This window comes from Anguilla rostrata, chromosome 16 (genome assembly GCF_018555375.3).
Source record: "Anguilla rostrata isolate EN2019 chromosome 16, ASM1855537v3, whole genome shotgun sequence".
In the NCBI taxonomy this organism is placed as follows: domain Eukaryota; kingdom Metazoa; phylum Chordata; class Actinopteri; order Anguilliformes; family Anguillidae; genus Anguilla; species Anguilla rostrata.
The window spans coordinates 11,898,211-11,925,710 of NC_057948.1; the positions used below are offsets into that span (position 1 = coordinate 11,898,211).

At 44.5% G+C, this 27,500-nt stretch overlaps 2 protein-coding genes across 16 annotated transcripts in view; both read left to right on the top strand.

The window, feature by feature from the left end:
- Positions 1 to 4,683, top strand: part of mef2aa (myocyte enhancer factor 2aa) — a 94,581-nt gene extending 89,898 nt beyond the window's left edge. For all 10 annotated transcript variants that reach the window (XM_064313709.1, XM_064313708.1, XM_064313707.1 and 7 more), the window contains one exon: positions 227 to 4,683. In XM_064313709.1, the coding sequence (XP_064169779.1) occupies positions 227 to 566 (340 nt within the window). In that variant the 3' untranslated portion in view covers positions 567 to 4,683. The remainder of the gene's footprint in view (positions 1 to 226) is intronic.
- A 6,037-nt stretch (positions 4,684 to 10,720) lies between these two features.
- mctp2a (multiple C2 domains, transmembrane 2a) overlaps positions 10,721 to 27,500 on the top strand; it is a 71,180-nt gene continuing 54,400 nt past the window's right edge. For 5 of the 6 annotated variants that reach the window (XM_064312670.1, XM_064312666.1, XM_064312667.1 and 2 more), the window contains exons 1-7: positions 10,721 to 12,020; positions 16,621 to 16,668; positions 19,094 to 19,202; positions 23,374 to 23,516; positions 23,947 to 24,023; positions 24,692 to 24,803; positions 24,955 to 24,984. In XM_064312670.1, coding sequence (XP_064168740.1) covers positions 10,794 to 12,020; positions 16,621 to 16,668; positions 19,094 to 19,202; positions 23,374 to 23,516; positions 23,947 to 24,023; positions 24,692 to 24,803; positions 24,955 to 24,984 — 1,746 coding nt within the window. In that variant the 5' untranslated portion in view covers positions 10,721 to 10,793. The remainder of the gene's footprint in view (positions 12,021 to 16,620; positions 16,669 to 19,093; positions 19,203 to 23,373; positions 23,517 to 23,946; positions 24,024 to 24,691; positions 24,804 to 24,954; positions 24,985 to 27,500) is intronic. The other variant, XM_064312671.1, reaches the window with a different exon arrangement.

Sequence of the window (27,500 nt, forward strand, 5' to 3'; positions counted from 1 at the left end):
ATAAAAAATGAACTAAAAAGAACAATAATAGTAAGAAAAAAATAATAGTAAGTGGTTTCTAAATGTCAATAATATGCACTGCCAGTAACAATTACATTCTTTCTCTTTCTCCTTTATCTATTTCTCTCTGTCTCTCTCTCTCACACTCACACACATGCACACGCGCACACACACACACGCACTCACACTTTTATTCACACACACACACACACACACACACAAACAGTGGGGGCTGCCACATACCTCAGGGTTCCAACATCTCGATCAACACCAACCAGAACGTCAGCATCAAGTCGGAGCCCATCTCCCCGCCGCGGGAGCGCATGACCCCGTCCGGCTTCCCCCCGCACCACCAGTCCCACGGCCACCCGGGCCGGCAGGAGGTGGGCCGCTCCCCGGCCGACAGCCTGAGCTCGTCCTGCAGCTCGTACGACGGCAGCGACCGGGAGGACCACCGAGCCGACTTCCACTCCCCGCTGGGCCTGGTCCGGCCCGGCGGGGGCGGGGCCGAGGACCGCCAGAGCCCGTCCGTCAAGCGCATGCGCATGGACGCCTGGGTCACATAGTCGCCCGGGCGACCGCCCGTCGCCAGCTACGTCCGGCATGTTTAGGGCTGGGGGAGGCAGGGCGGGGGCAGGGCGGGAGGGGGGTACGGCGCTCCCTTTCATTATATTATTGTTACGTTATTTAACTTTATTTCATTTTGTAAGTATAAGAACGGCAGCGGAATTCAAAACGAAACACGTGCTGACATATCAAGAAATAATATCTATGTTTCACACATAAAAGGCAAGCAGTCAACCAGTAGGGTGAAAGTAGGTGTACTCGGATTAATGTCTGTCAGGTACTTGATGCAAATTGGTTCTTGTTTTTCAGGATTCCCAAATAATTGAAAAGAGATTCACAAGAAAGAAACATTGTAGACGCTATCATAGTCACTAGCAATTCACCTTGACCTGCATATTCTTGTTTTTTTTTCTTTTTCCTGGGCCTGAAGTGGGGCTCCTAATTTGCAATCTGGTGACCTCACTCCCCTGTACATTATCGTATAAGTTTTCAAGCACAGATCTGACCTTGTCGTTACGTTGTGGAGCTTGACAGATGGTGTAGATTAGATGTGCTGTAGGAAGAAGCAATACTGCAGGCGGGAAGAAGCCATGACTTCCTGTTTGCTCAGGGTGGGTGTGGGGGGGAGCTAAACAGTATGAGTGAGCGAATGGGAGTTCGCTACAGAAGGTAATGTCACCTGCCTTGAGCTAAGAGAGCATAGTCAGCTCCCTTAACTTCAGGCCTGAGTCATTAGCCCTTGAAGCTAATTCTGTTCCTCTGTTAGGGACCTGGGTCTTTAGCCCTTGAAGCTAATTCTGTTCCTCTGTTAGGGACCTGGGTCTTTAGCCCTTGAAGCTAATTCTGTTCCTCTGTTAGGAACCTGGGTCTTTAGCCATAGAAGCTAATTCTGTTCCTCTATTAGGAACCTGGGTCTTTAGCCATAGAAGCTAATTCTGTTCCTCTGTTAGGGACCTAGGTCTTTAGCCATAGAAGCTAATTCTGTTCCTCTGTTAGGGACCTAGGTCTTTAGCCATAGAAGCTAATTCTGTTCCTCTGTTGGGAACCTGGGTCTTTAGCCTGGGGAAGCTAATTGCATTGCTTTGGTTAGGGAGCTGGGTTCTTAGCCCACAGGTGAGTTACCTTCATCATGGGAGCCCTCTTACCTTTGTGGTTAAGAGAAATGGTAACATCCGATGTGGTCAGTATATTTTTCTTTTTATTTATGATAATTATTTAAAAAATTTATAATTGGAAAATATTACTGAAATGGGGGTTAGTCTCTGCCCATTACATAGTTAAATGTACATTTCAAATAAAAGGAGGCGTCTCCTTTTCATCAGTTGTATAAAATGCTGAATAGCTTCACCCACCCTGAGCAGGTCCATATTTATGGAAGCCAAAGTTGTATGTTTGATTGTTTGTACTGTTTAAATGCAGGTTTTCGTCATTTCTTTCCAAATGTTTATGTCAGTTTTTTCTCCTGTTGCTTTGTTGAAACTATAAAATGACATGCAAGCAAGACCTTGAAACAATAACTAAAGCCATGAGCACCTGGTGTTCTGTTTGTAAATTAAAATTTGAGCCAAACTTTTTGTTTTGTATATAGCAACTTTAATATATGTATCACCTTTGGTGTAAGTACTTATGTATTGTACCATCGCCAGATTTAAGAAAGAAAAAGTATATTTTTGTGGATTGCCGCCAGCTAACAAGGCGAGGTCCTTAAGTAGAGTATTCACTGGTTAATATTGACTATTTTGTTAAATATGCTGTAATTTCTTCAGAATGGAACTATCATTAAGAAAAAAATGTTTTCCAGGGGTCAGATTATTGTTTGCACGCCCTTTAAGGGTGATGATGATTTTCTGTCCTTGAAAAATAGTGAAAAATGTGCTGTTTAGGTTAAGCTTCACTGTATCATTTTGTGAAAGACTGTCATGATGTTTGGGGGAAAATGTGCTTCCTGTTGAAACAGGAAGCCTGTCTTGAAGTTCCTTCGTGACTGGCCAGCGGCTGCTGAACGCTGAATTTTACTTTCTGTACCCAAGGTCACTTACATCAGTTGGAGTAGCTGGCTATTTTTATTACCTCTGCCCAGTCCAAAAAAAATAACAAAACAAAAAAATGCTCCTACCCCTATATTTTCTCTACAGAACAATTGAAAGCTGATATCGTATTATAAAATACTGAAACAAAAAAAAAGATATTTTATCAAAAAAATGACTCCCCGTTTAAATAAACACAGTGTGCAAGCTGTTTCTTAGTAGCAGTTCCCATTTGCCGGAATATCTAGAGTGGCTGATTGTCAGGGCTGTGTGAAAATGAATCCGCAGTCTCTCGTCTCCACCGTACCCTCATTTAAAGGTGGGAAACGCGATGAATCCCACAGGACAGGACATACTTTACTAGACACGCCCGATGGCATGAAACAGGAAAGGAAGGTTCTCCCCGCTCTCTGCTGCTTTTCTGAGCACGCTCTGTCTACCCTCCTGACCCTTTTTCTGTGTCCCACTGCAGATTTCAGCAGCTGCAAACAGAAAACAAAAAAAAAAAAAAAAAAAGAGGAACCATCGAATTGGCGTGACTAGATTGTGCATGACTTTGACATGAAACTTTCCCTTCAAAGAGGAGTTGCCCTTTGCATTTGCTGTCTATTTCCTTGTGTGTCGCTAGCCATGGGCCCAAACCCCCCACCTCCCCCACTCCCAGTGTCCCCCCACCTCTTAAATCACTGCAGCTGAAGGACGAGCCGCTAAAATCTATGCACTGCCCCAGACTGGCCACAATCAGGAAAAGCATCACAACTGCACGCATGCAGCACAACGCAGCAAGCTTTTGCATGCATGCAACACACACACACACATACACTTTATAGTGTATGAACACAATCAATTATATGACTGTTAACCCCACGCCCTTAAGCACTTAACTTGACTGAGGTGGTGTACATTCAGTCACGAAAGAGCACAGAAGGTAATGAGGGCATCAGTGAGTTTGAGAGAGGTCATGCCTCCATTCTAAGTTAGGACCCTGAATTGCTGAAATACCAAGCAAAGGTGACACGCATACTTGAATATCTTTCTCTTTGACTGCTTGTTGTATGGAGCCCTTACAATTTTCCTCCTAAGACTCAGTGACTCGGAGATGTTTGTCCTCACAATCAAATCATTTAGGACATAATTAGACATTTGCATTGTTAGAATCCAATGCCTTCAGTGTTTCTGAGCAATAATTAAGAACGTGAGAACAGTAACAATATTGATAATCAAAGAGCAAATGCGACACGGAAATGCATGCTCACTGGACTCCTGATACATGCACGCACACACACACACACGCACATTGCTCTTAACTGGAGTCGGGGACCCGCTTTTGTTTTCTGTTTTAGGTGTACGTACACAGATGTTTTATTTCAAAGAATTGTGGGTATTATCACAGCATACGCGTTGATCCTCTTACACCTACATTCAGTCTGCTGACCCTAACCTGACCCTGAAACCCCCCCAAGAATCAGTGGGGACTCCTGCCTCTGCCACCCTACCCCTGGCACACCCCACCCGCTCACCCCTCAATGCATCGTTATGCACACAAGAAATACATAGTAAATCTAAAGAAAACCTGTACACTGATATTCGCTCCTATGGTCTGTCTGCTATTTCACAAACTGTTTGAATGTGATAGAAGGGATATGTGGAAACAAACATTATGTAAACAAAGCGACAACAAACAAACAAACGGAAAAAAAAAACTTTGTAGAAAACTTTCACTTTGCTGTGCAAGAGCGCACCGCTTTGCGTTATGGCTTTTATAAACGGATTGATGTATTTGGTAATTGTTTGTAGTTGATAGTTCACTCGAGAAGCTGTTTACGGTTTGGAATGCTCCGACCGTTTGGCGGCACAAGCTGGACTTTGTTGCCATGGAGATGAAACAAACTGTTTAGAAAACGAAAGAGAGAATTCCAAGTTAAATCTGAATTTTAATTTCCCTGAATGTGTCATTTTTTTTCTCTCTGTTATACAATAAATATTCTAGTGAACTTTTTATCGAATGACTAAGATATTATGCTAGAGATTGTTGTAAAAATTTGTATTCTGCATTCACTAAAGTAAAGATATTGGCTTTTACTGTCTATTTCCAGACTCTGTGTTATATTCATTGCAAAATATGATTAAAACCATTGGATCTTCTCTGAAGTAATGTTAAGCAGTTTATCTACATTTTACCATATATCTGCCAGAAGCTTAAAATTATTTACAGAAAAAGTCGATAATTTATTCACATTACAGTACTACTTCATTGTTTTCATGCACACAAAATTAACATTTTCTGTACAAGGATTAAAAAAATTATATTTAACATTTCTCTGGCATTTACCTTCTCTAAAACCCATGCTGAAAAATGCAAGAAAAATAGGAAAATGATGTTTATTCAATCAGTCTTATTAAACACATGCATATGCTTTGATTTTCTACATCTAAGCACACATGGATTTCACGTGGAAGTGTCCTCAAAACAGCATAATTATGCCAAACTTCGCCAATATCACTAAAATGTGAACACAGGCAATGGTTTGTCAATAGAGGCCATTGTCAGGTGCCAAGCCTGGGAGTCGTTAATATCACTGAGAGGTTTCAACATTTATTTTATAATTATTTACTTGTGCTCAATATAAGCATTTGAAGTAGTCTATTTGTACCCCTAGCTGAAAAGGTCTGTGCTAATTAGATTGGCTGTGCACATACATTTTATCTCCAAGTGAAGGATAGCCTGCAACGTATGGCATCAGCCATCAGTGTTTAATATGTGGATCTGGCAGTGCAGAGGTCGACTGACCTGCGCAAGCACACATGCACACAGACCCTGCAAACCCCTCAGCGGTGTCCTGCTTCTAACTCACGGTTCTTTGTGGACATCACGGTGGTGTCTTAATCAGTTGATTCAAGTTCAGTTAATATACCCACGACATAAACTCAACCAATGTCCTTAACAGGCAGATTCAGTGCTGCTGCATGATAAAATACAGTACACAATAACAAACCTAGCAACCCCCGGCTGCCAGGGAGTCCTTTAATTTTTCTACTAATTTGAGGAGGCGACTGCCAAATCAAATCCTGCTTAGGGCCGCTCGAAGGCTCGGGCCAGCACTGATGTAAGGCCTACATCGTATTACCAGAAGGTGGCACCAGAGAATGTGCTATACTCTACATGGGTTAAAACCCACCAAGTAGGCTAATAATGTTTTAAGCAGTCGATTTACAAATATAAATGACATAAAACCAAATTCAGACTTCCAGTGGCTTTTTTGGTTAAATTGAGTGATCCAATGTGTCACAATGCAATTTAAAAGGTGGCCGACAAATTGTGTCAAATAAATACAAATGTAACAAAATCTGTAGGTTGCAGTTTTTTAAATTCTGAAAACTGCGCAGTTTCCAAGATTATGATGTGCTGTTCGGTCGCTTTGTAAATAACACATTTTTGTGGTTAACGTTCGTGCTGAAATAACTGTGAGGGAATTATCTTAGACTAATTTAAATCTTAGCAACGTCATCGTCAGTGAATTGGGTGATTTCGTGTCGTCCAAAACTGGTTCCACTGGAGTCTCTCTCCTTTAATTAAGCCGTTGCTCAACAAATTGACTTACCAGTCCTCGTTGCGCAAGTGTGGACAGATGTTCGCAAATTCGGTTGATTCACTTTCCCCTCATGTCTTTTCTCGGAATTAATGGTCGTTGAACATGATCGTGCCAACGGGAAAGAGGTAATGTCTTTCATGATTTTAAAAACAAAGCACTGGTGTTTGCGGGAAAGATTTTAGCGGACAGCGTTGTGTGTTTGATTCACCTGTGCAGGTGTGTTTCTGTGCTTCGTACCTGGGAAATATTCTAGTTTTCACTAACAGGGAGCGAATTCCAAAACCACGAATATAATCCAAGATCTGACCTCTCCAAACTATTATTTGCCCCGTTTTAAAGAAGTTAGGTTCCGATTCCGCTCATACATTTTCTAGTAGCTATTTACAATAACACAAATGGAAAACCAAGAGCGGATGGATCTTACCACTGGGGGCTAACTTCTGCTGTTTACTCAGGTACTGTTTGTTGTTGAGAAGTTGGTCGTTATAAGGGATTTGTTCATTGTTTCCACTGACTTAACACAGTCATCTTTGCATTGATCAGCATTGATCCTGAAGTTATTTTTTTCTTCTTATTTTAAACCTACGTTAAGAAATATAGAATTTACGTTTAATAGTCCTTTTTTATCGTCCAAAGCATTCTCGGTCTTTTCAATATTTGAAATATCCTTCAGACAACAGCAAAATTGTATATTATAAACTTCCAGCAATACTTATATTAAAATAATTTCATACTTTTGAAACTACCATACCAGTATGATTGTAAGCAACATTTTGGTCATTAATGTGTTTTATTTGTAATGCTCATGGATTTGTAGGATTTTTTGAATTTTCTGGTATCTGGAGGTAAGGTATTTCAAATAATTATTTATTCAGGTCTGGTTCAGATAAGGCTGATGATCACAGTCAAAGCTGTTTTGTTTTTTTGTGTTGAGAGGTGTTCCCTCACAAGGCTAGGTGGAGGTCCGTGTGCGTGTGTGCGTTTTGTGTACGTGTGCGAGAGAGAGAAAGAAAAAGAAAGAGCAACAGAGTTAGTGTGAGAAGGTGACTGTCTTCTGGAAACCAAGAACCAGTACCCTTCACACAACAACACTGTGGTTGCATTTTAGCCCATACTGGCATATGCCTGGTGGCTTAGTGGTTAGAGAACCGGGCTTGGAACCAGAGGACTGTTGCTTTGAATTCAAGGTGTGACACCGCTAACAGTGCGACATTGCCTTTCGCAAGTATCAGCTGTCTGAGCATGCTCCAGGTTGAATGAAATCGGTGTTATTGTTGAATCAGTGTGTCTTGAATCATGGAATCCTCAAGGTAAACAGAGAATGCAACTTAACAGGAAAAACTATTTTGGACTGTGTGAGAAGAGGCATCTCTGCTAAGTAATCCCATTCCTCTTTTCAATTGTGAAATGGTTCAAATTTCCTTTGAACAGGTTAAGCAGTATGTGAAAGTATTCGTCTGAGCTGGTCTGACAGGAGATGAGTGAGTTGTCCTGTATTCAGGAAGAGGTGTAAAAAGCATGTCAAGCCAGACAAGGCCTTGTTAATAATAACCAGCTAAACGGTGGCTGAACTCAGCAGACTGAGCCACACTGTTGTGTTTTTCATTACAAACGAAACAAACCAGACAAAATGTTGTTTGCTTTAAGGAAGCACGCAATTGATTTTGTTGCTCTGGATGAATTTACAAGTGAAATGTAGGCTGAAACAGCTAACAGGAAGAAGACGTATTTTCTGTGGGGATGACTGGCTTGGTGAGTAGGATGCCATTGTGGTGGATCAGATATGAGCATGAACTGGCATCTCGTATTCCTTCTGTCTGTCTGATTGACAGTAATGTTTAGGCTGTCTTTTATTTGGCAGGCATCCATAAAAACTGTTTCAGATGAACAAACGCAAAGTGTAGGGTAATGGATAAAGTTTTGTACCGACAAATAAAAAAGGCATTTGACATTCCCTGGAGATAAACATTTTCAGAATTTGTGTCTGCGTTTAATGGTGTTTGCTTTGTATCCAACTCTTTAGAGTATGCATTTGTGTAGTTGAACCTACAGGTGGATGATGTGTTTCTTTGTCGTGATGCTGGTTGTGTTGAAAGAATGGTCAAGAATGGAAAAAGCACCGAGCAGTTTGTTCTTCTCGCATCTAGTTTGGTGACATTTTTGTTTTTGAGTTTTTGAGTATCGAGTTTTTGTGCTCTGGAAAACTTTCAGGCTTGTTGTAAAATTGTAACAACACTGTACAATTATACATTCCAATTTCCAAACTAAAGTTCCAATGAGAAATGAACAATTTGTAATGTATTTTTTTAATTAAAAGGTTAAGTCACATGTACAGTAGCCTACAGTATGTAGTTTACAAGTACACCCATGTGGTCTCCCACGCTGAAGCAATCAGATGTTCATGTACCATTTACATTTTTCCATTCATAACGCCCATCACAAATTTGATTAATGCATTCAAATGGGCCAACACAACATGTGTGGGTGCAGATGTGATAAATCAGCTGGAGGCTGCTGTGAGGACTGTGCAGTTGTTTGAGTAACCCAGGTAAACTAGGTATGTGTGATGTAATGCTACTTCAGAAACCATAAGAACAGGGGTTGTTGGGGATTGTATGAAGACTTTTGTTTGTGTGTGACTGTACTATGAGTCCAGTAGGGATTCTGTTAGAGTTGAAAATACTCTATCAGATTTAATTTTGCGCTGAACCTTTTTATATGTAACAGTACAGGCTTTGACTCTTTCCCCCCCCAGGCCTTTCAGTCAACAACGATTTCTTACCTGTTGAACAGTTTATTTTCCTTCCTACAACTACAGATTTATTTATTTATTTATTTTTGTAACATTCAGGTCTGGTGTAAAACCAGCCTTTGACATTTCAGTCAATGTAAAACAGTGAATGGCTGGATGAAGAGTATTTGTTTATTTATTTATTTCCATCCATTATCTAGAGTGTATACCTGCTTATCCTGGTCAGGGTCGCTGGAGCCTATCTCAGCGTGCATTTGGCGAGGGGCAGGGATATTTGTTTTGTTATTTATTAATTCATTCATTTATCTATTTATATATCTTGCTTGAGCAGAAAGGCTTTAAAGCCACACACAAGCCACAATTTCATGTTTTAGCAAACTTCATGTTTTATATGGAGCATTTTTGCATACTTTTTAAGAAATTCTGTATTGCTTTAAAATTTTAATTAAGTCCTGAGTATATTTGACCCCGGCTAGCATTACCACTGGTGCTAATAATTAAGTAAACAGAACAGGTTAGTTATCCTATTGGCATCAGCTATTGTTTTTGTAGTTACGTTACAGATTGTAATCCACCGGTAATTCAGTTTATACAATCATTGGCCTAGTTATTCGCAGGATTTACTTATGCGAATTAAAATGGTTTTGCAAGAGAGAAGAGCTGCGAGAGGTTTACGATTTTGGAGTTTTTTAGCTGCAGCTGCCCAAACAGTCACGCTCACGCAGCTCGTGCTTTGCGGAGGGCGGGGCGCGCCACGACACGCGGAAGCTCGCCTCGCTTAACTGAGCATTTGACTAGCATTCGAAATTGACAGCTGACCAGAGTAAATTTTTTTTAACCGTACCTCCTATCCTCGTGTTTCATCACCAGCCTGCCTCATTTTTCTTGGCTCTTGTCGCCGAAATAGGACGCAGCGCTATTACCCCTTCATTGTTTCATTGTTGATTCTTTCGTTTTCTGGTGATGATGTCACGAGAATGAGCTTTATTCACTGTTTCAATTTATACAGTGCGATTGTGGTAGATGCAGCGTATCTGAAGCACTTAATTCAATAACTGCAGATCTGCATAGTCTGGGAGTGTGTAATCTGTACTGAAGCTGGCCCAAACACTATACCCTAAAATAGTAAGTCATGGTGGATGTGTATAAAAATCAGTGATTTCTGCTCTCGTCTGATGTATCACAATCATGACACATACTGTCAGTGGCCTGCAGATATCCCCACACGAACTCGTTTTTAGCCTCCCCATAAAAATGCACCTCCATAAAATGGATAACCAACATCCAATACAGACAGGCTACAGTGAAGTTGGTATATTGCATGTTTGGAGATGGAATCATGTTTAATTTGGACTGTGAACATATACTGTGGGTCTATTTTAGACATGTATTTAGCAATTGATAGGTAAATCATAAAAGGTTATTTTATTTTAAAGTCTTACACATTCAGATTAGGAAATTTGGAAATATAAACATATTCTTATAAGAGAGAGTTTTCTTCCCCATTTTTCTGAGGTTCCCCTGGGCCTCCATTGTGGACACTCGGTTTGGGAACCCATAGCCTCTGGCACACTGACGCCAACAGGTTCAGCGATGGCATAGCTAAAGAGAAAGCGTTTGGAAAAATCAGGCTGCCTGGCCCATCACTACGACTGCTAACTTTCCCTTTTTTCTCCCCTGGTCCTGCAGCTCTCTGTAGGAGACGAGTAAAAAAGGGCTTCGGACCGCACCCACACCTACACCTCTCCGCTTCAGCTCCGCCTCCAGCCTCCAAGTCCCCCCCCCCACCTCTCCGCTTCAGCTCCGCCTCCAGCCTCCAAGTCCGCCACCCCCCCCCCCACCTCCCTCCGCGCCATGGAGCCCAAGAAGACCACGGTGTGGGGAAACCTGCGGCAGAAAGCCAAGCCGCTGTTCCGGAACATGAGGAAGGGGAAGCTGAACGGCCGAGGCCTGGGGAAGAAGCAGCCCCTGAGCCACCGGCTCAGCATGTCCGTCCCCGATCTCCGGTGCACCGAGGACCCGCCCGCCGACGTGCCCGGCGCCTTCTTTCTCCTCGACGACGACGACGACGACGACGACGTCGACGGCGGCCTGTCCTTGAGCGGCTCCTCCTGCACCTCGGCCCCCGGAGCCGCCGAGAGAGTTCCCGCGCCGACCGCGGCGAAGAACGGGGAGACGGCGCCAGCGAAGAGAGAGGTTTTAGCCGAAGGGAGGAGGCCTGCGGACAGGCGGACTCCGCCCACAGAGAGACTGACCGTCGACAAACCGGCCGCGCCCACAGAAAAGGCGACCGCGCCCACGGGCAGGCCGCACAAGCCTGTGCAAAGACTGGTCATCCGAGCGGATAAGCGGATCGTGCCGGCAGAGAGCCTGACCGATACCACCGACAGCCTGACCGTGGCCTCAGAGAGAGCGACCGTGCCTGCAGAGACCGTGACCGCGCCAGCAGAGACGGCGACCGTGCCGGATGAAAGGGTGACCGTGCCTGCGGACAGGGTTACCGCACTTTCCGAAACCATGACCGGGACTTCAGAAGGAACAGATGAGCCCACGGGCAAACTGACCGTGCCGGCAGAGAGAGCAGCCCCGTCAGCTGAAAGAGTGACCGCACCCGTGGAGACGGCGACCGCGGCGTCAGAAAGACCGAACGAGGCCACTGACGAACTGACCGTGCCCGTGGAAAGAGTGGCCTCGCCCGTGGAAAAAGTGACCTCGCCCGTGGAAAAGTTGACCATGTTCTCAGAAGGAACAAACGAGCCCGCTGACAAACTGACCGCGCCGGCTGCGACCGTGACCGTGACCGCGCCAGCCGAAAAGCCGACCGCGCACACCGACAGGCTGTCCGCGCTGCAGCAAAAGCTGGCCGGGCTGGCGCACCGCGTCCGCGCCGACCGCCAGCCCCGGGCGCCCGCCAGCGCCAGCGCCAACCCCAGCCCCAGCCCCTCCCCTCGGCCCAAACGGATCTACTCCTTCGGCGACGCGGAGCCCGAGCTCTGGAGGCGGAAGGAGCCGAGCGGCGCGGAGCTCCTTGCCACTCAGCTGGAGGAGGCCGAAATGGACTCCTCAGAGGACAGCAACGAGGTCAGAGCTCCGGCCTTCTGATAGGTTCTGTTAGAAGCAGTGGAAAATGCCCACATTTAAAAACGATAGCAGCGGTATAACATTTCACTCGCACAAAAAGTTAAAATAAAACATTAATAATTGACTAATCATGGTCTTCAATCAAGACCTTAGGTAGAATCAGGTGTCTTAGTGCTGGGGTAAAACGAAAACTTGCAGGTACACTGGCTCTTTTTGATTAAGAATGGACAACCCTGCTATGCATGGATGCATTCTTCTTTTCACTGCAGCGGTAGTCAATCCTGGTCCTGGAGAGCCACATAGCCTACTGGTTTTTGTTTTGTTCTTCAGGTCAGTGACCGATTCGGACCCAAGAAACCAGGTTACCTGAGTTAACTGCTTTAATTGATCAGTTGCTGTGCTACGTGTGTTCTGAGTTACAACAAAAGCCGGCAGACCCCGTGGGTCTCTACGATCATAGCATTTAGACTTCCATCCATGTTCTCTTTCCTTCCCGACTCCTGACTCTCCCCGTATTAGACCAACTAATTGTTTTTATGTATTTCTCAATTAGAAACTCAGTTGCGCGATTAGCCACTTGACTGTGCTGTTTGAGTTTCTATGGGGACCCCTGGCAGATAAGCATTGAAATGAAATCCCTGCAGGTCACATGGTGGAGACAAACCGGTGGCGCTAGTTATGATTGAAGATGAGTTGCACTGGTCTCTTCTTTGTATCAACCCTTTCCCTGATATATGTGCTGAACATGCTAAAAACAGGTGCTCTGTGCTCAACACAGGCTGATAATAGCTCCTGGCAACCACACTCAAACCTTTATCTCACCTTATTTCCACCTTTCATTACCTGTGCTACAATGCTGATGTACTTATTATTGCAGTGCATTGCCTATGGGTTTAGCTCACTCCCTCCGCTTCAGTACCTGTAGTACCTATTACCTGTAGCATCTTATTACTGCTCTTAGTTATGGCTGTGAAAAATACAAATAGGGGGGGAAAAAACATCAAAAATGGCCAGTTAATTTTGGCAGGGCTGCCACCCTCCCACTGGGTTTTGATAGATGACACTCTGAGGTAGTTTGTGGTAGTAATGAATGTAATTAATAAATAAATACATATTGATAAATCACTGGGGTGAATCCACTTAGGGATTATACACCCATTATATCACGAGAGGACACACTGCTATCTTGTAAAAATGAAAATGTTGAACGGGCCACAGGGCAATTTATTTTCTGCTATAATTTCACTAGACTATTTCCCAATATGGAGACAAAGTTTTTCACTTTGAATTCACTTTGAATGGGCCTGTGCTTTTGTTGAGATGGTAAGTTTGTTAAGAAATATTGGTCTGGTCCGAGGCTCAGTGATTCCTTGTTTAGTCATTATCGTTCCCGATCCATTATTTTGCATAAGATTAAAATTAATCTCAGGTGACACTACGGGCAAGTTTCCAATTGTTGTTATCGAAACAGAACTTGCTCAGCTGCAAAAATAGGTGTGAGCAAAACCAGCCTTTGACTTTATTTTGTAGAGATAAGTTGCCACCAAGAGCCATTTGGAGAACAAGAGACTGTTCTGTGTCAACTGAGACTTTCAAGATGAAACTGGCATGGCCATCGCTCAAAAATATGTGATCTGATCTCGTCATGAAACGTCATGTGACATGTTATTGTACTTGTGAACTGTGCTAGCTAACTATTCAGGCAGAGTTTCACGGTGACCTGATTTTGATCAGTTGGATTTCTCAACTGTGTGCTCAGTTACCTATCATGTGATTCACACGTGCTGATGTATCATCGTTGGCTCACATTGAATATAAGGAGCTTCCCTGCGCTCTTCAAAGTAAAAGCTGGATTTAAAGGAGCGGAACCTGTTTTGTGCATGGGAGTGTTTGTCCATGTACTGTATGCATGTGTTTGTATGTGCGTGTGTGCGTGTCTGTGCACGAGATTCCAGGCCAGCTGATGACCAAATCCCCCAGCCTGCTTCTGTCTTCTGTATTTATCTGAAGTGCTGCTTTTGTGCCAAAATGTATTAAGCGTGAATTCGCTGTGCAAATTATTGAAATTTTCCATATGGCACATACAGCACTGAGGGATGGGAAAGGGATTTAAAATTCATAAATGATAAGATGTATAAATTCTCTACGGCAAAGAACATCTTTGCTTCACTTTCCCTCAAAACCTGTTTCAACAGGACCTGATGTCGCAGCCAATCAGATTGAAGCACTGTATCAGGTCTTCGATACAATTTATCTTCAGGAAGCCCCGATATCTGAAAACAGTGATCCGTTTTAATGTCTTGGAGCGCGGATGTGAAGGTAGCTTAAAGTCGTTTATCGGAAAGCTTCGGTAACCCTCACGGAGTCTGGTACCTCCGGGGCTCGTGAATCTGCATATCGCGAAATCCGCCTTCCGTTCGAGCTCTGTTTGTCAGCAGATTGTGTTTGCTCGCGTGAGCAAATCTGGCGTTGTTAGCCATCGGGCACCCCCTGTGCCCATAGTCAGTATCAATGGGGGCTGTGATTGTAGCGAGGATGCAGGAGGTAGTGGTTTATGAAAGCTCAACCATCGAGTGCAGCCAAATGTTTTGTGGGATAAAATAAGCACAATTTTTGTGGTTGTGAGGGTGAAAGCACCGGACCTTTATCTAGTCTTCAGCCTCTACTATCCTGACCACACACCAGCACCGAGTGCAGCTGGGGGTGTCAGCGTTGGCCAGCGAGGACGGGTTTCAGTCAGCAGGATTATCTCCATGACACTATAGCGCCCCCTCTGGTCAATTGGGTGTCTGCGGTCCGCCTGCAGCGGAGCTCTCTAGTGCCAGTGGCTGTGCAGCCCTGCTGGGGGACTGGGGGAATGTTAAGTCATGTGTTTTGGAGGATGGAGAAGCTCATCTGGAATCCCCCTTCCTCTGCATTGAAATACGTTGTAAAATAGCAGGTGTGTTGTGGTGGTTAAAGGGCTAAGGGTTGTAAGAGGTTGCCAGTTTGATTTACATTTTGGGGCAGTGCTGCTGTGCCTCTGTACAAGGTGCTTATAAGAACTTGACCAACCTCTGGAAGCATTCATGCATATGAAAAAGAACGTGCTGGAATGTGATGCATGTCATTTGTGATGGGCGTATCCGACACTTACTGAATGGTGAGAATAAATATCTGCCCTGCCCCCCCCCCCCCCCTCGTCAGAATGTACAAAGGTTCATGTAAAAATAACTATGATTTATTTCATCTGTGTAGCAGAGGTCACAATTTAGTTTTTTTCACTATAGTCCTACTGTATGGAGTAGCACACAGTGCTTCCCCACAAGTTTTTAAAGAATTTCATTTTCAGGTTTCAATTTTTATGATGTGTGCATAGACGATACAAAACAAACATACACGTAACAAACTTGGTACAGCGCAGACAGGCATACACCAAAATAAAATGAGAAATTGAACTACTGCCAGACAGTTTTAAACAAGGCTTTACTGGAGTTTACATTAAATTCAATTAAAATCACTTGTCTTTGACAAAGACTATGGACCCCATATTTTCATGAACCTATTAGCTGACTTGGACTAGAAGTGTGTTCTCTCCATATGTATGGTTATGAACATTTATTTAAGCCACTTCTGAAAACAGGGAGTGGGGGATGACTTTCAATCCAATAAAATCATTTTCTTGGCCACAGCCGTTCCGAGCATCAATGCCAGTTGTTCCACATAGAATGCTCCTAGAACAGTCTCTGAGCATCCAAAGAGAGCCAGCTCTGGTTCAGGAGGAATACCCTTCTGTAGATCTCAGACGAAAACATTCAAATAAAAGAGGACAGAACCAAAAAAAAGGTGTCTTAATGAACCCTCTGCCACCCTGCACCTGTCACATAGTGGAGAATTTACAGGGTAAATTCTGCTCTGCTTAGTCTGAGTAAACTCCCAGCAGTCAGGCGGCTCCGTGTTCAGCCGACTGGCCCAGGCTTCCCTCAGATGATTGATGGATAGACAGCTGGTGAAAAAGACCAAACAACTGGGAAATCAGATGTTCAGTGTGAGGGGGAAGGAGTTGGAGGAGCTTGTGAAAGAAGTAACTCTTTGGCACGGTTTCAAAATCGGAAGCGTTATCTCCGAATAAGTGTCTGATTTGGAGGTATAATGAAAGAAATACGAGGGTTGGAGGTCAGATTTTATTTTCAGCTCGTTAAACGAGGCAGACTGTTTGTTTTTAAATAGATCGCCCACAGTACAGGCCCTTCTCCTCCCAGACAGCAAACTCTTTAACAAAGAAATGGTTTTTACCAATGGGGGCCTACAGAGAAGCGTCAGGAAATTAAAAAAAAAGTTTTCATCCGTTTCAGCATTCTTTCAGTGTTACCAACCAGTCTTTTAGGGGGATTTCATTTTTGGGGGAAAAGCATGGCATAAATTGTGGCTTTGGTTACTACCAAGAGCTCTTTGTCTAACCGTTTAATCTCTCCTGGTAGTCCCAATCACCAGTTAGACCAAATACTAGCCTTGGCTGCCCAATGATAATGCCTGAAAACAGGAAGGCCCAGACCTCCTGCAACAGTGGGATTCTGCAGGTGGGCTTTCTAATTGAATGCTTTTTTCATTCCAACTGCAGATCAAGGATGGCAGCGAGCTTGACCCCACTGCCATGCCGGAGGATCAGGTGAGCTGCAAGATTCACTGATATTTATACCACATGGAAGGACTGATCCCATTCGCTCAGCCCACCATACCAGCCCATCCATGTTATCAGATAAAATAAAATCAGAGGATATTTTGTTTCAGCTCATTTTTTTTTTTACAATGAAACCTCTAATTCAAAAAGTCAGAGGAAATGTGGAATCCCAGAAAAGGGCAAATATGTGCATTTGGGTATTGTTTCCACAAGGTTAATTAAAAAATAATACAAATCTTAATGATAATATTAACAACAACTTGCTTGTTTGAATTGAAGAATTGCTTGCATTTGTCGCTCAAATTGCCCAAGGGTGCACCGCACACCCTGACCCTCCCTTATTTTTGTTCTCACACTCCCTGTCATGGTACCTGTATAAGAAACTCTGATATACCAAACAGCGGAAGTATCTGAGTGGAGAAAGAACGCGTGTACTCTTACCCGGTGCTACTGGAACGGAATTAATTGAATGTTATCTGTGATAACAGTTATTCATAGAAGGAGACTGCACGTGATCCACCAGTAGTGTGGCTCCATATGGATTGTTATCTCTCTTGGTGGACGTGCCTCTGGCGTGTGGAGCCTGCATAAATACAGTTACTACGTTACTAGTGTATAGGTGGTGTGGGGTGCAGATATCCTGTTAATGTCATGACCCTGAAACTGCTAGGTGTGCTGTGGTAACAGTCAAAAAGGGATGACAGGTTAAAGTGAATGCAGTTTACTGTACAGTGTTCAATAGTGGTGATGTACGACTGTGCAAAAGTGTGTGCGTAGTGAGATGGCTACACACGAACACGCGCAGGAGGTCGTGTTGATGAGTCTCCCCGAACCATTGCACTTCTCTCTCTATATACCCAAAGATGAAAGGAAAACCCCAAGTCATCAAATAAACACACAATCATGACAAAACAGTACATCAACGATCCTGTTGCGCTATTTCTGTAAGCATACCACACCAGGTTAGCCTTTTTTGCCTTAGACACCAACTAGCTCCCCATGACAGTACTGAACATGACTGCACTGTGTTTTGGAGAACCTAAGGTTTACATAATGCTGGTCGAGTCAGAAGTTTTGCAACTGAGCATTTTCTCTTTATCACCCCTGCTGACCCACAGTCAACACAGTAAACACCGTCTGTTTTCCTTTAGGGGTCTGATTAGGGGGAACACTTCTGTAAACCACCCTACACCTGTTTGTCCTCTTCTGGATCGCAAGGAGATGAGGAAACAGGAACGCAAGGGAAAATGCTGTGTGAAAGTTTCTAGTGCAGCCTCGATCTCCAGTTGTTTGTCTTTGTTTTGGATGTAACCAGGCTTCTGGTTCCATGGAACTTACATTTTACCCTTGAGCAAGATGTCTGCAGTAACCTGTAACAGGAAGTATCCAACGCTTTAAATAAACGATGATTCATATATGAAGAGTAAGCTGTGAAATTTGCTGTGGTGATTAGCTTTTGTGATGGGGCCCTGTGGTTTTGAGTGTGTTTGGCGGTGCGAGGGAGTGTAGGTGAAGGTGCCCCTGACCAGAGCAGCAGGAGAGAACAGGCCGCATCGTACCGCAGCGTATCCTACCACACCGTACCGTACTGCTCTCACCGCTTGATCTGGCGTATAGACCTGGCGCCAGTTCCCTGAGAGGCAGGTGTTCGTCGGGAACAGCCAGCTGGCCTTGACTAGGCTGCGCATGAGAGCAGTGTTTCTGGTGTACTACCCCCGCCGTCACATCTCGCTAACTCCCTAACTGCATACCGCTCGCGTTGTCGTTTCCCCGAGCCGCAGTTACCGCGTTCTGTTAGCGTACCGGAATCGCAGTTTTATGCGAGGACTCGTATGCCAGGTGAAGGATAGTGAGCATTAGGATGGATACTGCTTGTAAGAGTTGAGGAGAATGTGAAGAACTGTGGCAAAAATTGTCTTCTGGTGTTGTGTCATTAGCCAGCTGTGTAGCGCAAACGGTAGAGAGGCGGATACGTGAATGCGAGATTGCGGGTTCGACTCCCACAGTGTACCGTTGTACCCTTCAGTGAGGTAATTAAGCTTCAGAACTGCTTCCATCAATATTTGGCCATCTCAACTGTCAAATAACTAAAATCCTATCCTCTGTTTACCATTTTACCATGTAGTTTTGCAATGGCTTTGGCTAAAATGTCTCCTAAATTACTACATTAGAAAATTTGTCAATTCTGAACATGAAAAACGTAAGAACAAGAATTGTGTTATTGAGTTCCTTGTTCCCAATCGGAGATTAAAGGTGTTTTATTTTTAGCACTGACAGTTATGCGATTGTGAAGTGGAGGATAAAAAAATCTGCAGAATGAATGAATGAAGTGCATGAAGGAATGAAGAGATGGGAGAAGGAATAAGGGATGGGAGAAAGAGTAGAGAAGTGAAAGAGGTGTGTTTCTCTGCAGGTGTCTAAGGGGGCCGGTGAGGGCACGCCGACCGCGGGGCAGAAGACCTTCTACCTCCTCACCATAACCCTGAAGGAGGGCAAGAACCTGGTGATACGGGATCGCAATGGTAAGGGTGCCAGGCCCACAGGTACACAGTCATATGCGCTCGCTCTCTCCGTGCACACACACACACACACACACACACACACACACACACGCACACACACTTCACACATACACACAAGCGCGCGCACACACACACTTCACACATACATACCAGTCACACAGAAGTGCTCATGAACTCGCACATACACACACACACACACATACAGAATCATGAACACAAGTAAGTTATCATATGTGCCGATTTATATACGCTGTGTATCGGTGCAGCTGGTTTTGCAGGTCGCTGAACGGCACTGGCATGTTTTGCGGGCCATGACTAATGGTTATCACAAAGGCACAGTAGCGTGACGCGAACGTTCGTACTTCACTTCTTATCTTTCGCCATCTTATTATTGTTCTGCATGTGAACATTACAGTGCATATTTACAATCCCTCCCAGATTCGTCTTAGCAGAAAATAATTCAGTTGCTCTACTTACCCCTAGATCAAGCATTAAATAATCAAAAGCCTCATGTTTTATCCCTGAGCACTGATTAAATCAAGACGCAAATGAGTTATTCTTTCTGCGCAACCCACAGGCTCTCATTTGTAAATATTAAAGAAAAATAACAAAACCAATTTTCTTTCATTTTTTTTGGTTAAACGATAGGCTGAAATGGTATATCCATTCAAACAAAGAATTAGTGGCCTCATAGTGGAAATAATTGAATATGGAGCCTGATACAGTACAGTACATAACTGTTTTAATAAAGATCTATACATATCTATAGGGTGACTGATGTCTACAGCCGGTCTTATGCAGACTGAATGCTGACTCTTACAAATGATATTCCTTCCGGTTATTGTTAAAGCACCTCGCTAGCCCCACGCTAGCTTTGTTTGGTTGAACATTTGAAGTACAAGAGACACAATAGGACAATCGTGACAAAAGAGAGTCGGCACACTTGTGAAGAGGCGAAGGCCATTACAAATTGGGCAGGCTCGAAGCACAGGTTTTTCGGTTGATGTGAGGTTTGCGTCAATGTTTTGTCCTCGCCCCGTCTGTGCTGGGGAAGAGGCGTGGTTCGAAGGCTCGGGGGATGTTGCAGTTCACGCCAAACGTTTTGTCTGGGCGTCGTCGCTTAGCGACCGAACCCTGTTTACCTCTGGCAGCGGCTCGTCTCGTTCTGCCGTCAGGTTCTGGTGGGGTCACCCGCGGCGACGCCCGGGGTGTGGCATCTGGAGACATTTGTTAAAATCTTCTAACCCCCTCTCTCCCTTTTACTGTGGTTGTCAGAGGAGGCCGAGAGCACAAGCAGGTTCTACCTGTACCTCAGGCTCAGCTCAGGTGGAGGGAGTGCCTAATGGGCGACTGCGAGCCAAACCGACGGCTGAGTCCAAGCGCTGCCGCATTCCTATTCCCGCTCGCGTTTCCTGTCCTTTTTCAACAGACGGGCGGGTCGCTAATGGGGTCGAGTGTGCGGCCTGAACCCTGATTGCGATGAATTAAAGTTTGTATTTTATGAAGTTCTGGCATATTTTATGCCGCTTTGGTAACGTGGAACACTTGTTCTTGGTAATGGGCACAGTCGCAGTTGCTTCAGGATGGGCTCAGAGAATTTTAAGTGTTATCTGTTGTTATTATTTGAATTTCCTCTGTTTCCTCCTAAAAAAATACTGTATTTCAGAGTGGATTTATTTTGAGGAAATTCTAACTTTAACCTCTACAAAGACCACCATATTTTCCCAGATAGTGTTGAATAAGAAACATTTGTTTATTTATTTATTTGAAATTTCTTTTTCTGGTCATGGTTTCTGTACAGATGAACTCTGATAACTTGTATCTGAAGTACTTGATATTCGGTACTCCACGCTTTTAATTGTTGTGTGGAAATCATGACACCGTGTGGGCAAGTATTTGTAGCACAGTTTCTCAAAGCCTGCACCGATACTAGTGGATGTACTTCCATTTCTCTACTAGTCAAACTAGCCTTTATATACACAACAACAAAAAAAACGTAGTACCAATTTTAAGTGAATTCTAACTGCTGTTCCTGCGTTATTACAATAACAGGCTAATGGCTGTTTTCTGAGGAGCAGCCTGTGATGTTTACAACATCCCTGTAGAGGCGCTGGTCTTCATTAAACTGGCCTTCACAGCCGCGGGGTAATCATTGCGATGTAGATGACATTTATTATTACACATTACATTGCTTTTTAAAAACAGTTTGGGTAATGGCCTGTCTTGTTGAATTAGCAGGCAGATAATTGCTCTCAGTATACCTGCCAGGCCATCGAACCCGAGCTGCTGTAAGGAATGTTAACAGTTTGCAAATTGCTACGTCATTAGATGTTTAATACAAATCATCTAATGACGTAACATTTAATCACGTTCTTAGGAGTGCCTTAACCAGCAGTGCTTTATTACTGTATTCATTACATTACATTACAGGCATTTAGCAGACACTCTTATCCAGAGCGACTTACACAACTTTTTGTGCTTTCTTCATTTAGTATAAATATATTACTATTCATACTGATGCAACATGAAGACATTGTATTAATATTTCAGTAATATTAATGTAATGCTACTGCAAGATAAAACCGTGCCAGTTAAAACCAGGTCTGGACCTGCCTGCATGTTAGATCCTGCTCCACACCGATTCAATTGAATGGGTCGTTTGGGTTGCAGAGTGAGACCATTCATTTAAAGAGTGTGTTGGGCAGGACCTAGATGCAGGCATGGGTCCCCAGGACCGGGGCTGAGAAACACTGCTGTAGCCCGTGGTTAGAAGTGCGGTTCTGGTCCGCTGTAACCAGGGATACCGGAGCGTTCCGCTGCTGCAACCGCGACGCCAAACCGTTCCGCTGGCGTAACCACGGGCGACGAACCCGTCGCGCTGCCGTAACCGTGGAGCCGACCCGCTCCCCCAGCGTTTGAGCTGTCGCCTTTGAGGACGGGACGGCGGAGTTACGCAATCCAGGCCCGACACGGCTCCCGCGGAGCGGGTCTGTGTGCCCGGCTGACAGCTGGTGCGGTGCCCGAGCCTGACACCGGCCGCCGCCGCGTCTTCTGAAACACCCCCGCCTCTGCCACCCCCCTCGCTCATCCCCGTCTCCTCCGCCCGCCCGCTCCCTCGCTCACCCTCCCGCTTTTTGTTCTCCCTGCTTTCACTCGCTATTCCGGACGTCTTGGTTTCAGTCATGCCACCCCCCCCCCCCCCCCACTATGCTTTGGAATGTCTCCCACATTATATTCCTGTCAAGTTGCCTTGAGGCTTTTCCTCTGTCAGACCCAGCCTGGGATGAGCTGCTCTGGGTCCTGGCTGTCTTGGTGGTGTGGGGGGTGTGGAGGTGGGTGGGTGGGGGGGGGGGGGGCTGGTCCCCACAGAGTTTTTATCCTCTGATTTAGGCCCCCACAGCTCTCCTGAAAGCCCTGTCTCACAGCCAGCCGTAGAACTGAAGCAATGCTGGTCTCTTTTATTTCTTGGTCTTCAGAGCGTAGCAGAAACAACCCGCCCCCCCCATCTTGCAGTGGCAGGGGGGTCTTTGGTTTAGGCAGCAGATAGCTCCATTCAGTCAGAGTGAAGCAGCCTTCTTCCCTTCTTAACTAATGTGCTCCTCACACTCCCTGCTGTGTGGGGAGAAGGGGTTTCCTGTCTTACGCACATACACACACACACACACGACACTTACATACGCACACACGACACTTACGTATGTGCACACGCACGCGCAGTTACATATGCATGCACGCACATACACACCTGCACATATACTCTCACTTGCACACACACACCCACACACATACACACCTGCACATATACTCTCTCATACAGACACAAACACACACACATGTACACATACACACATATGCACATATACTCTCTGTCACACACACACATATTCACAAGATACTCTCTTTCACACACACATATGCACATAATACTCTCTTTCACACACACACATGCACATAATACTCTCTTTCACACACACATATGCACATAATACTCTCTCTCTCTCACACATGGACACATGCACAGTGACAAAGAGAGAGAGATTCAACATTTTGTATTCAAAAGCACTTTTGCCTGAGAAATCTGCGGAGAACAATTCTATTCATGAAAATATCATAACCGGACTCGTTTATGACTTGCAGGAATGTTTCTTTTCTTTTTCTTTTTCTCCCGTAGGCACAAGCGATCCGTACGTCAAATTCAAACTGGACGGCAAGATGTTCTACAAGAGCAAAGTGGTCTACAAGAACCTCAACCCCACGTGGAACGAATCCTTCTCTTGTGCTGTCAAGGACCTGGATCAGAGCCTCCATCTCAGGGTGAGGCGGTCTCTGGAGGGGTGGATCTGAGCGACGTGGAGACAGAACCGTAAACATTCCGTGACAGAGAATGAGAAACGTGTCATTGTGGGGTTATTCAAATGATGCCATTTTCATTCTACATTCACTGGCGCTGAAGGACAGAGGAGAACTTTTACGACTGCGTGTGCACCATCAGTTTAAATCCATAGGAATGACGAGATATGCTTTGATAATCGTGTATCATATATAATATAATGATACATAATATATAAAATAATGTATCAGAACTATATTTACATGGAGCAATAAAAATAATTCTGCTATTACCAGGCAAAGTACTTCCCTAGAGTGAAACAGACTTTTCTCAGTTCGTAGGGCGCTCTAAGATGGCCGTGCTCATGCACTCTGCCCAGAGCTGTAACTGGGGTTGTGTTGTTTGTGGATGCAGGTGTATGACCGGGACCTGACCACCGATGACTTCATGGGTGCCACCAGCATCAAGCTGAGCGACCTCGAACTGGACAAGTGCGCATACATAAACATGAAGTTGCACACATGCACAAAATGTGTACACACATATGCACAAAATGCGTACACACACACACTCAAATGCACTCAGACACGCACCCACGACACGCACTCTCTCTCTTTCTCTCCCCCCTTGACGTTACTCAAGTTGTTTTTGGCAGTTTTATGTATGATTTGGGACTTTTGTCATTTTGTGGTATTCAGTCGATATACTAAACCATAAATCATGCCACATATTTCAAAAATCTTTCTAATATTTTCTGTCTCAAGTTTTGAAATCTCCCGCGGCAGTATACTGAAGACATGAAATCAAAATATAATACAGCCACTGATACATAAAAAATGCATGTAAAAGTATTTATACCAAGTAATCATCAGAAAAATGCAAAGTTCATAATCATCCAGACAGTCAATCAATCGGTTACCCAGCCAACAAGCAAACGTATCAGTTTGTCAGTCAATTCCATTAATTTCGACTTAACGGTAGTATCAAAGAATGAGTTTGATCAGTTGTGCAAGAGTCTTCATGCATGCACTGGTGGATTGTAAGGCAGTTGGGACAGATGGAGGTGACGTTTCCTCAAAGAACATGTTTCCCCGCAGTTTCTGTTTAAACTCTATCCATCCAGAATCACCTTTTACACAACCTCTTCTTTTCTTTGCAGGACCTGTGAGGTGGTGCTCCCCCTAGAGGACGCAAACAGTATTGAGGACGACATGGGCACCATTCACATGGACATGAATCTGGCAGTGAGAGACGCGGAGCCTAAAAGAAACGTGAGGAGGGGTTTCTTCTGGGCCCGTGACAAACGCGGCACTGTTTAACAGAAATGTCATGATGCCTTTTGTTCTCAGTGAATACTTTCCCTTTTTTCATGTATTCATATATCTTTTTTTTTCTTTTATTCTCATTGGCGTTCTTTTGAAGAGATGGCTAAGGAGGAAAAGAAGCATTAAGGTGAGACTTTCAACTAAGACTGAATGCAACGTGACACCAACTACATTTACTGCTATTCGTTCTTTCCACACAAGGGGGCAGTAGATCACCAGCACTCCCCTGGATAATTTCAAACAAAAGTAAACTCTGCGCTGTATTGATGTACAGTAGAGTGGGAACATAAAGTCACAGTTCTAAAAGTAATGTCATTTCCAGTCTCTCTGCCAGTTGTGTTATAAGCGTAATAGTTGCTAAGTGTAAGAACATTAAATTGCCTTGCGGCTCACTGTGTGATGGGCGTGCAGATGACATCGCAGTCTGTTTAAACAGTATATTACAGCCATCTAAACATGTCAAACGCTCTTATTTGCATTTTAATTAAGCAGAAAAAAAGGAGCAGTGCCTTGCTTGAGCTCGCAGCAGATACTGTTTAATCTTGGTGCTTTTTCCCCTCTCTCCTCTGAGCAATAAACAATAAATTTAATTCATTTAGGTTGAAATAGGAGGCAGTTAAAATGTTTTCCTGGACTGAAGTTCCTTTCATTACCCAAGCGGTGTGTTTATTACACCGTGCACGGGCCCGCCTGTACATCTGCTTTCTTTAATCTCTGGGTAGATGGCTACATGAATTTCAATTTGATTTTAATTGAAGTGGAAAACATGGACTAGTTGCCACATATTGGAACGGTAGGCGAATGGATGGACAGACGGACAAACAGAGAGACAGACAGACAGACAGACAGAGATACAGACAGAGAGACAGACAGAGAGACAGACAGACAGGCAGACAGAGAGACAGACAGTGGTATGCAGTGAGCCCAACGTTATTACTGTATGTTGGTGACACATTGACCCTAAAGAAACGGGGAGAGTCGCACTCCTGCATGTCTGCAAGAAATTCTGCGTTTGAAATTTGGAATGAAAGACAGGAAAGTGTCTGATTGAAGGTGCTGTTGTACCTTGCAGGGAATTTTGGCTCGCGAAGCTCTTCACTTTATGATATATATACTCATGCTAAGCTGCAAATGGATGCTTAAATGGAGAGTATGTCCTTTGGGTAAAAAAACAACTCGTGGCAGCCTTTAGGCTGCGGAGCTAACCGAGTCCAAGAAAAATATATACTGCTACATAGGCTACCCTCTGAACCAGCGCTTACACACTGCAGTACAGAAAAATCCGCAGTGTACTTTTAACTCTAATAAAGTATGCATTTTCCCTATTGCACGATGTTAGAGTTTATCTAACACGGCTGGAGTTGATTTATCACTGCTGTCGGGAGCTATCTAACAAGTATACAGCAACAATTGACATAAAAATATGTCATGTCATTGTCATGCTTTGATGCAGCAGTATATGTCATGTCTTGATTTGTTTGCTTTTCATTTGCATTTTCTATGCAGTCACTGGAGTCATTGTTATCATTATTGTGCATTATTGTGCATTAATAATGATAACAATAGAAAAAATATTTGTGTTCTTATTGATTGCTGTTCATATTTTAAGTACATTTTATCAGACTATAATTAATGACTTTTGGAAATGTGATGGGTTCAAACAGCTGCCTCTGTTGGAAAAGGACAGGGAGGTGTTTGATTTCTTTATACCTTTTACATTGTTGAAGCTGCATGCTGCTAACTTGCAGTAAGCACAAATCTCAGTCCCCAAATCTCGGCCCCCAAATCTCAGCCTCATTCCTGTTTGCTCTTTCTCTCCGCCCCGCCTCTGCGGGTCCATCTAAGTTTGCGCTTTCTCTGTTTTTCGGGGCGGTTGTGATGCAATTTTAGCACAAACTCTCAGAGGCGTTGGGGAGCGATATTCCAGATGTCGGAGCGAGGTATCCCAGCTGTCCATGGCTGGATCCCGCCAGCCAAACAGGCCGTGGGTTCGACAGATCACACACACGCTCACACACACACACACATACTCACACGCCCCGTGCTGTTCCACCATATGGAGGCAATCTCGGCCCCCTTTCAGAGCCCAAAATAGGCTCTCTTCAGGGGCCCCTCGCCACTAAAGCGGAATGGTTTTTATTGGCCGGTGAGATGCGAGCGCTTCCAAGACAAACACTGGGGATGACACCGCTTGGCCGCCCGCTCTCTCTCTCCCTCTCTCTCTCTCTCTCTCTCCCTCTGATTCTCCCACCTCGTTCACTCATTTATTTATTTCTTTCATTTGAGGAGGGATATTTATAGACCCGGACTTATCTTTCATCCCGCGTTAATGCCGGTAACCGCGTGGGAGAAGTGGAGTTTGGGGGCAGGGAAGGGAATCGTCCCTCGCTTTTTGCTGAAGAACGATGAGGCGTGGGGAACTCACGGGGCTTGGGTTCGCGGTCAGGCTCGCGCCTCCCCTCACACCGCCGCCTCTGTCCGTCTCTCTCTCTGATGGGCCTCCGAGGCCGTGGGCCTGAGGCTGTCGTGGCCGCGTCTGTCCGCGTTTCTAGGCCTCGACCCAAAAGCGCGCAAGCGGCAAGGTTCCGGTCCCACAGGCACAGAGACGGTTGTGACTGTGGTGCATACAACGATAGCAGGTGA